Raw genomic sequence first — 17025 nt, 5'->3', positions numbered from 1 at the left:
CATGTTATTGATAACGAGGCTTCAAGTGGTTTTATGTGGCGTCCTTATTGTATGGTTAGCATTTAGCCTGTTATCCCCGTACTCTGAAAGTCATTAAATATCCCTATATGTTTTGAGTACATTTTGGCTTCCTTTCGTTTAAATAAATCTAAATGTATTTGTTTAAGGCTTTAAATGTTACATATTTGACTTTTTGGCACTACGACTGACTTCTTAAACATCGCCAAACATTTGTTTTCAAGCTGTGCCACTGAATGTTAGCATAGATGTGAAAACTCATAGCTTCTATAGATAAACAAAACAAGACAGTGTCGATGGTTTGAAAATAGGCTTGATTTCAGTGGTAACAAATTCTTCTTATCATTGTCTGAAATATCACCGAAACTTTGTCTGAAAATTGTTGTCTGAAAATTCAACAAAACGAAATGTTGTCTGAAATATTTGAACATGGTCTGAAAATCAGCCGAAACGTTGCCTGAAAAATCAGCGAAACGTACATGTAGTTTGAAAGTTCAAGTCATCCTTGTTTTAAAACGTTACGTAACGTTGTCTTGGCATATTTTCATTGACTGAAAATAGTAACAGTGCAGTAGTTTATTGAAAATTCATCGTGTGTTTAGGTGAATTTGTATCATATCGTTGTCGTTTTGTCAATAACCATCGTTGAAAATTGCTTATACCTTAAATCATAGCATCGTGGTCTGAAATATTTTCAAAACTCATCTCAAAGATTGTCCGTGCACCGTTTGCAAAATATGTATTTTATCAGTACGTGCTGAGAATTTTCGTTTTGTACCAGATCTAATTGAAAGACATATGCATTTCATGAAAATTCAAAGCATCGTTGATTAAAATTCCATAATGTTGTCAGTTTTACTGATCATTACGTCAAGTGTGCGTTATTTATTAACTGCCATTGCAATAGGTACCTTGTTGTCCCTAGAGGGTAATGTAAGATGAGCGGACAATGTTGGCTTTTAAATATATCAATATTTTAAGCATGTTTAAGTCTGGGATGATTTCAATCCAGTTTGAGCCTATATGAAAAGGGGATATAGATCTACCCTAAATGAGAGTGCAGTTACGGGTTCTACCCTTTGAAACCAAGATCGGATACCTGGTTAAGAGGTCATAGAATGTGATGGTGTTCAAACAGATATTTCACTACACGTATTTTGATCATATCTAGATGGTTTTCAGTTTGGTTCAAGCCCCAACTACCGGAATATACACCGCATGTATACATAGGTATATACCCTGGATAAGGTTCGAAAGCTGTAGTAGCATTAGATGCTAGGACATGTCATACATGGATATATGCTGGTATATATTCAAGTCCCTACATGCTTTATACCATATATGTATGTGTAGATAGATGTATCCACTTTACATTTTCAGTCGAAGAGTCAATAAAATAACTTCCCGGCTCATGTGTGTAGGAGAAGTACAAAATGTATCTCATTAACATTTTGACAGATAGGCAAACGCTCAAATTTTGCGAATACGAAGGCCCTATTAACTCGAAACCTTCAACTCACGTAACTCGAAATTTCGAAGTCCACATTTCTAAATTTCAAGGTGTTAAATCGAAATTTCGATTTAGTTAATAATATTCATCTGACAGCAACGCTGTCCAGTAGATCATACAAGGTAATGGGCATTCAGTGCTCGAATCGATGCCTTATTGTTTTTTAAAGTTGGCGAGACCTTGAACCGCCTGTGAATTTTTCCTTAGTGTTGGTTTAATACCATTTCCATCCAACTTTATCTATATTTCTTACAATATCTAAGATCAGATATTTATTATTTAACATTTTTATAAAACATTGCATGATCAATTTATTCGAGGTCAGCTATTGACTTGTCTAAGTGTCTAAATGGATTTGTATCCGAAAGAATCCAATACTCTTATAATAATATATAAACTCAATACCTCTGATATTCAGAGTTTTAAAAACTATCTATTCTGTGTCAATTATCTAAACTAAAATACGAAGCCCATTACATTGTAGATCGATCTATACCACGGTAGGGTTACAGTTTGTGTGTATTTTTTAATATATTGCTTTTCAAACAAGGCTGGGAATTTTTACGTCGAGTAAAATAATTCAAATTATTCAACATCAGTGACCTGGATATACCTTTAGAGGTAAAATATTTTTACATATTTGAACAAGGTGAGCAAACATGCAAAATCAGTATGTTGATTTGTCTTTGATTTATATATAGGTACAGAGTTGGCAAATTATGAATACAAACTTCAGTATTTCGAGTGTACGTTGGCATATATGATTACCTATGTCAAAATAATACAATAGGTATGCTAATGTAAAATAATATTTAATCATTGAAAAGAATGATGCCTGAATAAAAAAGAAGATTGAACGAGGTTAGAACTGGTAGAACGTTGCGTATTTTATTACACTTACACTGAAACACCCCACACTGGTTTTGTCGGCAGATAATTTTCGTATAATTCTGCTTTTAATAAATGTTTGTTGTCAATATTGCTGTACGTCGTTTTGTCATTATTGCAATGCATCATCGTGGGAGCTCTTACTTTTATAAAATATCAGAATGATACCCAAATGCGCAAGAATACCCTTTCTTATACAGAAAAGAAAAGAATTTAAAGAAATATCTGCTGAAAAAAGATAAACAGGCGTCAGCTCACAATGAATTAAAAAGTCTCTCAAGGATTATGCTCTCTCTCTCTCTCTCTCTCTCTCTCTCTCTTGTATCTACTGATGTTTGGCTATTCAAACAAAATTTTTGAGCTTGCTGTTCGTCCTTAGTTAAGTTTCAATAACTCTTGTAATGTACACCGTTTCTGTGTAAACTCGTGTATTTAATATTCATGGATTTTTATCTGTTTAATTAAACGAAATAAACAACAATCGATTATCAGTTCATCGTATATTCACGTAGCCATGAAGCTCGCTGCCATGTTGTTTGATATAACAATCACAATTTGCATATTTAATGTCTTCTTGCATGCATACTACATGATTCATTTACTCTGCACTGCGCGGATAGATCCACTGCTCCAAACAGAGAATTGTTTGTTTCATTGAAAAGAAATAGAATATTTGCCATTTTTAAGATACATAGTATATCAGTTTATTTTGTTACTCTGATTTTTAGACAAGAGCATTACTAAGAACATTTATGTTGTTATGAAATATACAGTCGCAGTTTGTACGTGATTGTTCGAGCTTGCGACTTCCTGATCCGGAGGCCAGCAGACATATGATCGACTGCACAGCGCTACTCCCCTACTCATTTTTACTAAGGAAAAGATAAGACACACGAAGGGTATTTTTTTTAAATGCAGTAATGTTGTTTTTTTTTCTATTCTGATACTTTGGTCCCTTTAAATCGCAGACTTGGGGTAACTGCTTCCCGTCGCTCTTAGTCCGTGGTAGGCCGGTGTTGATATTTTTTAAAAATGTGGCAGACATTTGAATGTCGATGCTTCTACCTAGATGCCCGTCCATTTCTGAAGTTTTGTCATGACCCATGATCAAGAGTTTCTTTATCATTAGCACAGGTAAGTCCCGACATGACATTCAACTGATTAACTGGCAGCGTGATTTAAACCGCAACCAAAGTAAAAATTTATCTGGTAACCTTGCTAGTGGCTCAAAAAGTCTTGTCTTTTAAAGCAAGAGACATTAAATCGAAATTTAAGACGGTTTCAAATTCTGTAATGTCAGATAATTGTTCAATAATGTAAAAGAATATTACAAACTGGATTATCTTGATACGTCTTGTTTTCTTTCTGATGGACAGCTCGTGACTGGGTCGTTCCATAGGAGATGTGTAAAAAAACCCACATAATCTGAACTGATACACACATTAACCTGAAAAGTAGATCCCTTTTCTAACTCCCTAAGGAAGAAACTGTGTAAACTTTTCATTTCATTTATCTTTCCGACCGGTGTATTCTCTCACACTGCACTGAGAAAAAAATAAAAGAAGAAGAAGAACCCTTATTATGCATGAAATCTTACAAGAAAAATATCTGATGAACATAACTATGGTCCACAGAAAGATTTTTCTAAGAAACATAGAGAAAATAAGATGTTATCGCAAAATAAATCAAATTTGTGCTATTTCATTAAGTGAGATACATTTTAGTTCATCAGCGCATTTTGATATGCTAAAATATATCCTAGTTTTTAAACTGTTGTTTAACTATAGAAATTCCTTTCTTTATATCTTTTGTAAGATTTGATTTGAACTATAAATTGACATTTGATTGTTACAATGTTCTGTTATTTTACTTTTGTAACACTTTGGATTAAATATCATAATCAAAACGGAAATTTTAACCTTAGGTGAAGTAGTATGTAGCGTAATACAACTGATTTGGCACAGACAAAAATAGTCAACCATTTGTTCACACTAATTACATATTTAAAAGTGTGTACATATTATTGTAAATATTTATACTACAAATGCTCTAAGTGGCTTGAGCAAATTTATAAGCTCTGATTTGTTGACATTTTTAAAGAGCTATTAATGATAAAATTTCGATGTTTTTTGTCTTCAATTTTACACTTAGAAGTTCTACGTCCAAGCATGCCATGTGACCACATAGTTTATTTTCACAAAGAAGCCTGGTCACGGCCCCTAAAAGGCTGCTCTGTAAAGATGTTTGTTAATTTTGTTATGTATTTTGTCCTAGTATTACTGCAAGATTACAGGCTTTCAGATTTTTACGACCAGAAGTTTAAATTATTTTATCTATCTTGGCTTAAAAATGTAGAAAGAAAGAGGGTTATCTTGTAGAAACACCGTTGATGACTGTGAGACAGGAGTACACCAAAGTGGGCTTCGAACCGCGGTACCGTTTTCTGTTAAACGAAACTTTTTTTAATCAACTGACGGTTTCCTGACTTTCCTCAAGACTCTTAATAACTCATTTATAAAGTACAAAGTTAAGTTGAAAATGATATTGAGAAATATCGGTTATGTTATCGATTTGATTTAATATCTTTATTTATTACTAAAGTTCAATGTAATAATAAAATTATATGACGTCAATATCAATAGATATAATTAAATGTAAAGTTTGAATACATCATTGACAATCATAATGTATATTAACTGACATCAAGGTTTTTGTAATAGAAGTTTGCCCCAATACCCTTCAGCGAATAAACACAAAATGTCAAAATGGACATCTATAAAGAGAACTCCAAGAGGTCTCATGGTATTTATTCAACATATCCGGATCTTAAGTAAAACATTTATTTAAGACTTGCATTAACACTAAAATGGTAAAAGCTGTAAGAGTTTTGGTCATTTCTCTATGACTTACTCTATATATAGGTTCGTCGATAGGATATTATATGCGGGACGGAAATCAAAATATTTGCTATGTCATGAAATCTATAAAACGGTCATTCAAGGGTAGGGTATACCCTAAAATGGAAATATAGTATGTTTGCATACGATTGTATAGTAGCAAAGAACATTACCAAACATACATCATACAGCTTTTATATAATCTCTTTTAGAGTAAACTTTTTCATGAAGGTGGCTAAGAGTGTTTCTTTTTTATTTACGGACATATGCTTTTTATGACCGGAGTGCTTATATAAATCGCCGGTCCATAGTTTGTAGTATTGACTGGTCTATATTTTAGCACCAAATCTTGTTGGGTTAAAGTCAAAACTTGGAAGAAAAGATGTGAACATTTATTTCTTATGTCATGTAATAAAAGACTTATTGAATGACTTGCCGGTCAGTAGTCAAAACTGTTTACCACTGACCAGCAGGTGATTTAATAAACGTATACAACTGTACATCATTGTATATATACATTTTAAGACAGGAACAAAAATGCAAAATGTCGCCTTGGTCAATTTAAGAACAGTACAAACACCATTTATGATCAGGAACAAGACAAATTTGCGGCACAATAGTGGTTTTTTAAAAATATATTTTGATATTCCCCTCGGGTTTTGCCCACGCCATTAAGTTACTTACATTAAGAATTGTAGTCCCTTTCAGAACAAGCTGTCAGACCAGACACACTAATACTAGACGTTTGGGCTTCTTATATTGATAATAAAAAAGAAGTTGGTTTGCGTTGTTAGACTATTGTTTAATGTTAGGGAATACTCTAGCCACTGGACTAGGAAATGACCATTGCATATAAATGGAAACGTTTGAATACTCCGAGGTTAATTCGGGGGTTTATAACATCTAATGTTGCTACATGTATATTTTTTATCAAACTTTTTATGTTTACAGAGAATATATTTAAAATGTAAACCAAAACATGATGTCATCTTAATGCAAAGGAGATGGAAAATGTTTAGGCGAGTGAAAATAAAAATGATTAAAATTTATTGAAGCATACTTTGAATAGCGGTTCATCAAAGGCGAAAGAAACTGTGCTGCATTTAACTCAATAGATTCTTTCTATCAATAAAGAAGCGTCGGTTAACTTATAATGTATGATCAAGTATTTGATATTTTCTTGTTAAATTTACCATAGGTAATATGATGATTTTCTTTATAAAAATTTATAAATATTATGCATTAAGTTGACAGGTACCTACTAAATATGCATTTCTAAACTGTTCTATCGTCTTTTGAAAAAAATAAATCATCCGCTTAAGTAAGAGTGTCTGAACGGGTTATTTTACGTACAACATAATAAGAATTGTGCACGTGTGCACCTACTTAACGTGCAGCTTTATTTCTTGTTTTATTTTCTTTCGTGGAGATGCTTCCGTACAGTATAGCTCAAATATCAGTGTATATATAAAATATTTCAAAAATGTTCATTTTCACTATTTGAAGTATCACCATTAGTAAAAAGACGCTTCAGGCATACAGACACTAAATAGAAAAATGGCGCCAAAAAAATGGTATCGCATAATGGCGGATACAAATAGTCCTCAGTTTTTTTTGCCCTGTAGAGCTATTTTCCTTATTTTCTTTGCATTTTTTTTGGCTAAAATCACATGACAGATCTATGCTTGACATGTAGGTAGCATTTTCATAATGAAATAACAACATGACAAAATTTTTCATGGAAACTTAGATCATACACCACCATCATAATTTGGGGTCTTATTTTTTAGCTGATTTTGCAGTTTGTGTGTTTGACTGAAATTATTTTTCTTGCATCAAACATGACCCCCACTTTTCTCTTGATCTTTAGTTAGCACTGACAATATTCTTCAAGAAAATGTAAGTTACAGACATTTAAAATGGGTCCTGATGTGTGCTGCGGTCATTGGAATTAGGTCAATTTTATATAGAATAAAGAACAACAACTATTTAGTGTGTTATAACCTTAGATGACATTGGTGAAAAATGAAATCTGGCCAGATGATGGTGGAAATGGGCTACTTTGATTAGAATTTGATAGAAAATGACAAATTAATTGCAATTTTGTTGAAAATGAGGATAAAACCCAAAAATATCACATTTTCACTGTTTTGGGTGTATTTTTCTCAAAAACTGCATATTTATAGGCTACTGATTGCTATTTTCTGGCTATCAGAGGTAAAAATGAACATATTAAACAGTTTAAATGTGTAATTTGCATGCAGATCAGAGTAGAAAATGTCAAAACAGGGCAAAACAAGGCTGCATTTAGGGTAACTGCTTCAAAATTATGTCGCGACAGCTATTTTTGACAAAATCTGACGCTTTGTCTTATGGTACTGAAAATGCCGTAAAAACTTGGAAACTGTTGATATCAAGCTAAAACCTTGTATTTTTCAATGCATTTGGGTTCTTGTACATTTCAAATGAAACTGGCACGGTGTCAGAGAAAAAAAGTTTTTATTATAAGCATACAGACACTAAATAGAAAAATGGCGCGAAAAAAATGGCGTAATGGCGGATACAAATAGTCCTCAGTTTTTTGCTCTGTAGAGCTATTTTCCTTATTTTCTTTGCATTTTTATGCCCCCGAAGGGAGGCATATAGTTTTTGAACCGTCTGTCTGTCTGTCGGTCTGTCGGTCTGTCCGCAATTTTCGTGTCCGGTCCATATCTTTGTCATCGATGGATGGATTTTCAAATAACTTGGCATGAATGTGTACCACAGTCAGACGACGTGCAGTGCGCAAGACCCAGGTCCGTAGCTCAAAGGTCAAGGTCACACTTAGACGTTAAAGGATAGTGCATTGTTGGGCGTGTCCGGTCCATATCTTTGTCATCGATGGATGGATTTTCAAATAACTTGGCATGAATGTGTACCACAGTCAGACGACGTGCAGTACGCAAGACCCAGGTCCGTAGCTCAAAGGTCAAGGTCACACTTAGACGTTAAAGGATAGTGCATTGATGGGCGTGTCCGGTCCATATCTTTGTCATCGATGGATGGATTTTCAAATAACTTGGCATGAATGTGTACCACAGTCAGACGACGTGCAGTGCGCAAGACCCAGGTCTGTAGCTCAAAGGTCAAGGTCACACTTAGACGTTAAAGGATAGTGCATTGATGGGCGTGTCCGGTCCATATCTTTGTCATCGATGGATGGATTTTCAAATAACTTGGCATGAATGTGTACTACAGTAAGACGACGTGCAGTGCGCAAGACCCAGGTCCGTAGCTCAAAGGTCAAGGTCACACTTAGACGTTAAAGATCATTTTTCATGATAGTGCATTGATGGGCATGTCCGGTCCTTATCTTTGTCATTCATGCATGCATTTTAAAATAACTATGCATGAATGTGTGACACAGTAAGACGATGTGTCGCGCGCAAGACCCAGCTCCGTAGGTCAAAGGTCCTAAACTCTAACATTGGCCATAACTATTCATTCAAAGTGCCATCGGGGGCATGTGTCATCCTACGGAGACAGCTCTTGTTTTTTGCTAAAATGACAAAAATTTTCATGGAAACTTAGATCATACACCACCAGTATAATTTGGGGTCTCATTTTTTAGCTAATTTTGCAGTTTGTGTGTTTGACTGAAATTATTTTTCTTGCATCAAACATGACCCCCACTTTTCGCTTGATCTTTAGTTAGCACTGACAATATTCTTCAAGAAAATGTAAGTTACAGACATTTAAAATGGGTCCTGATGTGGGCTGCGGTCATTGGAAATAGGTCAATTTTATATAGAATAAAGAATAACAGCTATTTAGTGTGTTATAACCTTCATACATCTAAATATATACAGGAAGTAATCTAGTAGCATTTAAAAAGCTGGGAACTAGTAACTGTTTTATCAAGCAACTGAAATATTCTGGTCAATATTGCGGCCCAGGGTGTTTTTCCTCATTCCTCCTTAATATCTTAGTGTATTTTGTTTTTGAACGTTGCAAACCCCCTTGAAATGTATTTGATATATTCGCACTTCTAATGTTTAATTTCGCCCAGGTCTTAAGTGTTTGATTTTGAGAAAGTATTCCATGTTTCAAGTGTATAGAGTAATCCCCTTTGCTACCTTTAATGCCGTATGTAAATAAGGCATATACCGATTCAACAGAATGATATAAAATGGCCCTAATAAAGCTATTGTCAATAAGTTACAGGCTTAAATTTGAGGTAATAAATCTACTTCTATACGTATGGCCAACTAATTTTGATCAAGAATACCTTACTGAACCTATACATTAAATCTTCTATTACCATGTATGTCATGAAGATATCTAAAATCCCATAAATTTATCAAATTAAGAAATATGAAAACTCTTCTTTACGCAAGCGTTTAAAAAAAAAAAGGAAATAAATTGAGTGCATTACTGGTAATATAATTGATTTAAAAACTGGAGTACATAATAGGTAAAAAAAATTTTTTTTCAAGGACAGTTTTATATTTTTTACTTTCTGTACTTTTAAACTGACAGCGCAATATATAGGCGGAGTCTTACTGCATGCTCTTCGAAATTAATTTTGTCAAATCAGCCTATATTATGTGCCAGCACTGATAAATGACATTATTCTACGCAACTTACTGACAATAAAAGATGACGGACAAATAACTTCAAATACATTGTCGTCGGTCAAGCCAACAAGCAGAACTAGTGCCATGCCCGAGATTTAAACTCACGATAATTCTGTTTCCCACCTATTGAGTATATACAGACGGGCTGGAAGAATTTTAACCCCTTTAATAGAATAGCCGAATATAACAATTATTCTTCCCTTTAACATATATCCTGCTGGCGGCAAGTGATTCCGCCTTTGCGGCCAGTGCAGACCAAGATCAGCCTGCACATCCGTGTAGTCTATTCTGTTCGCTATTCTGTCAGTAAATTTTCAGTAAACATCCCTTCGAATGGTATTGCCCAATTTGAATGATGGACCAGTCCATTATAGAAAAATTGCATGCTAAAGGTTAAGACGCAGGGCTTAAATAGAGACTGCTGTCTGTGATAATGCCTCTCTCTGCGGCATGGCTTAACTAGTCGTTTAAAAACAAGGTTCTGTTTAAACACAATTGGGACTAAACGTTTTAAATAATATGTGACCTTGAAAGAAAAAAATGACGACTAATAATTACTAATATCACTGTACAAATGTTTCTTATCACAAACAGGGAATCGATCAAAAACTCGAATCTCGGTTACAGTTTAATTTAATTTGTATTTTTGTATATAAGCCAAAAAGAAATATTAAATATACATCAATTTATATCAGTCTATATCAAGCCGTTTCGTCCTTAACAAAATTAATTGCCAAATCGCAACAATATTTAAAGTCAAATCGAGCCAATCGCATTTATATGTTGATCGTCAAGATCTATAATCCGCATTAATACCAAAATATATTTTGCCTATCAACTGACTGTATTAGTTTATGTATGGACACATTGAAGAAGTATTGCAGTAATTGATGAACGGTCTTTAAAATTTTATTTTTAATAAAAGATTGTGAAGGATAAATTTAAAAACAACATGGCTAATAACTATCAAGGTAATCTTTTCATAAAATGCGTTTCATAAAATTGCAGTAAATTGTTTATTATTACATAATCATTGGTTTTCAATGTGGATTAATTGGAATTAATTGTTATGTCATTTCTTTAAGTCGGTAGATAAAAATTGTAGATGTTTAATTCGTTTATTACAAACTCGGTCTAGGGGAATATATCAGAATACGCCTATTGACAATTCTCTCACTGGCGTGTCTTAAGTTAGAGAGTGTTTGAATAAAATTCAAGTGGAGTCACAATGTAATACTGAAGTTGAATATTTTAATTTTTCATTTCAGAAAGTAAACAGTGTCGGGATTGCGGATAGAGTGTTTTTGAAATAAAAAACAGTCTTCAGTGGTATTTGTGGATCTTAATTTTTTAACATTTCCTGACTCGGAAAATTTTCCGTGGTGAGGAAAATTCAAACTGTGATTTTGAGGCAAAAAGTGGAAAGATAAGCGGACAAATATAGCTACTACCTGTTCTTGTCAGGGAGCAAAAGAGGAAAGAAACTAAAGGATTTTTGGCGGGAATCTGAGTGTGGCAGGAGAAAAGAGTTTAGAAATTGATGTCCATAAGTTCCGAATGCAAAACACACAGAGCCCCGAGTATGTTGATATTTGGAGTACACGAAGGAGAAAGGGTCGCGATAGATGTGCCTATTGGTTCCACGGTGGGGGAGGTGAAGAAAATGATACAGGTAATGTACTAGAGCCGGCGACGATATAGTTAACAAAAGTTTTCAGTTCATATCTGAGTGTATTTTTTTGTGTTAGTTATTTATTTTAGCTCGGTTGTAATGAAAGCTTGGCGCTTATTCGAATTACCTTCGAGTCCGCTTCCTGAAAAACCCATTACTGGTGTCACATGAGAAGGTATGGGCGTGATCCTAGTTGGGCTCGAATCAACGACCTCCGGGTTGAGTGGCCGACACCTTAACCACCGCTCCAATTATATTTTCAGTGACACCATGATTTGAAAGGGCCGTTTTTTTTTCAGAATAACGTGTTGACAATAAAGATCGTAACTACCTAAGCTTTGAGAGCACCGACTCATTTTATCTAAAACATTGTTTTAATATATCTTATTCAGCCCACAGAATTCATCAGAAAAATTACCCCCAACCCAAAGCAAAACTAAATGATTACTTTTTGAAAATGTGAAACTATATTCCACCGTACAACTAAAATGTATTCTTTAAACACTAGAAACTGTGACTGTGTAAAGCGGGAGTTTGAATTTTAAGTGACCAGTTCTCATTTTAAATCGCGTTCTATCGTAGTGAATCTAATATTTTGCAAGCGAAGGGTTGTACAGCTGATGTCGATTTTAGATAATAAAGTAGAACCATTTTACAACGATGTAAGAAGTTATACTTGTATATAGAGAGTAAAGTAGCGTTAATCCAATAATGTGGGACTTTTATCTCTCAGAAGTTCATATAGTTCAGATATTAAGAAATTTTATTGAGCCAACTGTACAGGATACTTGTAAAGGTTAGTGAATGGAGACCGGCTTTGCATTTGAAACAAACTCATCAACGCAAAGATTCAGTTTTATAAGGCATGGAAATCAATTTTCTTTCGATACAGTAAAAGGAAAAGTTCAAACGGTGCTTTCAGCAATATAGGTTAATCGAGTCCTAACCTGTAGATTAAACTTTTGAGGATTATCCCACCTCTTTTACTTCGAAAATCCTGATCCTTTGGAACTTTTACAAAATGTATAATTAAGTCAGTATGTGTTAAGTATGTGGTGCATCCGAGGTTATTCGGCCGGGCGGTCTTCCCTGCGCTTATGTTGTCGGAAAGTGGTTACCATTTCTCTGCCCGGTGTATTTTACGGGGATGGTCATTCAAAATATACTTTGACCATTAACAGGGCCTTACGTAAAAGTCAAACTCTAGAACGTATAGATCAGCAGTCTCAAGCTTTGAACCAAGAGAAAGACCCTGACAAACTTTAATACAAGAAAACAAAGAAACAAAATTAGAAAGAAATATCATATTTCCCCCAGTGGACTCTTGAATACAAAATTCCGCAGGGAGAAAAGTTATTTCACCCTTTACCAACTAGATTTCTTTTTCTTCCCATCTTTGGCCGGTCTTTAACGTTAACATGCACCAACATATTACTTAATTTCGTTTTTCTTACATTTCAGGTCAAACTTAACATTTATTTTGATGATCTGGTAAAACAAGACAAGAAAGTTCTGGTGGTGTCTTATGCCGGATCAGATCTGAACGATGCATGGATTTTTACGGATTTGGGGATTGTACCTGGGTCAACTGTGAAAGTCTGCATGAAAGAGGAGGTCAAGCCAGTCCTGTTTGTGAAATGTTCACACAGTGGTGAAGTTATTGAGATTATGGATGACTACTTTGTTGAAAAGCTTCTGGTTGACGATCTGAGAACAATGGTGTCCAAGAAATCCGGACTACCGGTTTCTATTTTTAGATTAGTTTCACGTGATAATTTGGAATTGTTTGACAGACATGTTCTGTTCGATTACAGTATAGAATGTGGAGACACTGTTTACATGGAGAGTTGGGACGGATGGACAGAGCTGATAAATTACAGCATATTGGGATTGACACCTAGCGTAATGCCTTTGATTGTATCAGACGAGATACAGTCTCGATTTCAACTCAAAGTAGTGTTATACATAGCCGCCCATTTTGGATGCGTAGACTTGGCACGCACTTGCATAAAATCGGGAATCCGTCCAGATGAGCCGATAGGTGAACATCCTAGTAGACAATGGTGTAAAGAACAGTCACACACTGAGACAATGAGGTCCGCCGTGCACGAAGCCGCCGAGTTTGGACAGCTTGGAGTATTAAGACTTTTTGTGAATACTGATATCACTTGCTCAATGGCTAGAGATGGCCACAGTCTAACACCGCTCAATCTGGCCCTTCGAAATAAACAGCGACCGTGTGCCTCTTTCTTGTTGACAAAGCAGTGGGTTCGAGTCCCCGTGACTCGTAGCCAATCTATGACCTTGCAAACATTTAGAAGAATCAAGCTCTGGTGCGAAAGATGTAAGGAAAAAGCATTTATGAAGTTTGGCCCTAACAAGTCTTCTCTAAAGCGTCGTTCTTTCAACACTGGGCCACTTGTAAGCCACGGTGTCATTGTGGACGGGTATTCAGTCAGTCCAATGAACGGAAAATCCAAAAATGTACAAAGTATGAGGGACCGAAGACGACAAGCAAATGAAAATAACAACTCGACATCGGAAAGTGACGGAGATCCTGAATCGTATTTCAAACACTTGACGGCAGTTCAGACTTACGGTCCCAAATTCCGGCAAAATACTCGTTGGGGTAAAATGGTCGGGCGGTCAAGCGTCGGTGCAATGCTGGGTGCCGGCCTGAAGAATGTCTTGAAGGGAGATAAACCTGACGGTCAAGAGAGAGAAGAATCCCCGGATGGAGGCGACGTTAAAGATTCGAATACAGATAAAGATACAAAGCTTCCTCCTATTATGGAAAAGGCCAGGATTAACATGACTTTATCTCAGTCACAGCCTTCTGTTGCTCATGGCAATCCCGACGAAGAAAAATTAGATCCAGCTGAAAAGTTGAGTGTCGTTCCGGAAAAAGGCCGAAAATATATCCGCACCGGTGTAATTTCACGAGCGAAAACTACAGATATGAGCGCATCTATGCCAAACATGAAAGTAAAATCCACAAGCGAAAATAAAGAGAATAAAGAGCCCAAAGAGCCAATTAAAGAAAGAGATAGAGGTAGCCTAACTTCGGCAAAATCCGATAAAACCATGGAAAGGGCTGGAACGTCCATGTCTCTTGCAAACAAAAAGAAGAAAAAGCTCTCAGCCGCCATGTTACTGCAGCAAGGTAGGAAATCGAAAGCGGAAGGGGCTGTTCCACTTCCGGCAATCAGCACGGAGCACGATCTTCGGCCATTTTTTTACCACAATGGTGTGCGCGAGGACGATATTGTAATTCCAATGATGAATCTTGTAACACAATATCAAGGCACAGATGCTAGAGATAGAGCAGTAAAGTCTTTAGCCATTGCTAACACGTTTAAAGAAAAGCCATGGCTGATGCAGGTGCGCATGGCGATGAGTCTGACGTCATCGACGTTAAAGCGTGAGGTCACTAACTTACGTCACAGTTTTAACGAAGTTTCAAGGCATGAGCGCCGGAGTGGAAGAACGGTAAAAAGTTTAAACGCGTAAATTAATCAAGTTTGATTGGATGGCAAACTTCCTTTCAATCCAAATTATTACTGTAGTACGGATATGCAAATGTAACAAAAACTAGACAACTTGTCCCTGATTTGTAGAAGCTCAGACTTACAGACGATGTTAATTAGGAGATTATACACGTGCATTTTTACATTGTGATTCAGCCGTTTTGCTTCGCACGCATGCTAGATAAAATTCACGCTGTTTTTGTTTGAAGAAAAAACAACAACAAAAAAACGGGCATGCAATGCTTCACAAATATAGTGTTGCGTTCACATTAACACGTGTACACTCTTAGAAAAAATGTATACGTTATTAAATAATGATAAAAGTCTTTTAATAATGTCTGTCTAACTATCAAGTTCTGTATTTCAAGGTCTTGTTTTTCGGTATATCTTTCCAACTTCTAAACAAACAAACGATTGTATATAAATAGTTGTAGATAAACAGAACTGATATGTTTAATGTTAACAGTTCTTTTATTGAATAAACTGTTTTAGTTCAGTTATGGTTAATTAACAATGTTGCGTGCAGCATAACACTTGTAACAATAGAGATTAGATTTTGAAACAGTTATTTTCGTCCGTAGTTATTAAATGTTGATATTGTTGATTTGCATAATTTATTTAAGATCTTTTTTCTTTACTGTGATACAATAAGAATTATGTTTGTGATATATTTGTAATGATTTGTGATATATTTGTGATATTTCATTTAACATTTAATCTGTTGTATTTACTAACACAGTGAAAAAATAAATTTTTAAATGTATGTTTATCATTGTGACATTGACCGTACATAAGGGCCTCCAGTTTAAATTATGTTTAGCTATCTTGTTATTGTTAGAATCTAGACATGAATACGAAGTTTATTAACACTAACATGTGTCATATATATGTAAACATTAATGCGCCATACTGCGTTTAAAAGTCACGGGAAAAACCTGTTAACTTTGAAATACTGGCGCGTCTGGACTGTGGGTTTGAACCATATTAAGGGAGCAGAATTCTTTTGTATGATGAATATGATTGCTTCTTCTCAGGTGTGCACTTCTGGTTGAATTAATGTTGCATTATTCGCTAGTCGGGAATGTGCGTGCGTGTGTGTGCGTGCGTATGTGTGTGTTCGGTTTTAACGTCTTTTTCAACATTTTTTCAGTCATATAAACGACGGTGTCTATTTGTAGCAGTGAGCACAATGCCCAACTTTATAGTGCTGCCTCACTGGAATTATATCACGCTGTAGACACGTGGCATGATACCCCACCCAGTCACATTATACTGACACCGGGCTGACCAGTCCTAGCACTATCCCCTTAATGCTGAGCGCCAAGCGAGGAAGCTGCTAGTACCATTTTTTTTTTACGTCTTTGGTATGACGCGGCCGGGGATCGAATCAACGACCTCCCGCACTCGAAGCGGACGCTCTACCACTAGGCTAGTCGGGAAACTCGCAATTTGTCAGCATAATCATGTGTACAAACATTTGGATGCAGAAGTACTGAACAGCTCGAGTTTGTGCCAAAATAGTTCGCGGACATTTTTAAAAGTGTCCAAGTGTCCATTGACCTACAGACGCCAAAAAACTAGTAGTAAATCATGGTCAAACTGGAGCTGCTTTTGAGAAAAGCGCATGTCTCCCACAACTGCCTAATCATCTGAATAGTAGTAGAAGATCGGATGAGAAATGTTCGAGCGTAAACTCTACTCCCTATAAATTCCTAATTCCCAATCAGACTTTCAGTGTTTTGATTATAAAAAACAATCCAATCAGACTTTCAGTGCTTTGATACAACCCAGCTTTGATACAACCTAATCACACTTTAAGTGCTTTGATTATTAAAACAATGTTTCAAGGGCCATAATCCCGAAGTGCCCGGGCCGATTTGGCTAGTTATTAAACTTG

At 35.7% G+C, this 17025-nt stretch overlaps 1 protein-coding gene across 2 annotated transcripts; it reads left to right on the top strand.

Moving 5' to 3' along the window:
- The first annotated feature begins 1995 nt into the window (after window positions 1-1995).
- On the top strand, window positions 1996-15891 carry LOC123534112 (uncharacterized). 2 transcript variants are annotated; one of them, XM_045316193.2, is made up of 3 exons: window positions 1996-2149; window positions 11198-11601; window positions 13063-15891. In XM_045316193.2, exons 2-3 carry the CDS (start codon window positions 11470-11472, stop codon window positions 15109-15111), a joined length of 2181 nt encoding a protein of 726 aa, XP_045172128.2. In that variant the 5' UTR covers window positions 1996-2149; window positions 11198-11469; the 3' UTR covers window positions 15112-15891. The 2 variants fall into 2 exon arrangements, with proteins under 2 accessions (XP_045172128.2, XP_045172127.2); XM_045316192.2 differs by lacking the exon at window positions 1996-2149 and adding an exon at window positions 10450-10900.
- Window positions 15892-17025: the final 1134 nt, after the last annotated feature.

Source organism: Mercenaria mercenaria, chromosome 12 (assembly GCF_021730395.1).
Source record: "Mercenaria mercenaria strain notata chromosome 12, MADL_Memer_1, whole genome shotgun sequence".
Lineage (NCBI taxonomy): Eukaryota > Metazoa > Mollusca > Bivalvia > Venerida > Veneridae > Mercenaria > Mercenaria mercenaria.
The sequence above is the reverse complement of the archived record's forward strand: the minus strand, read 5'-3'. Positions and strand labels throughout refer to the sequence as shown.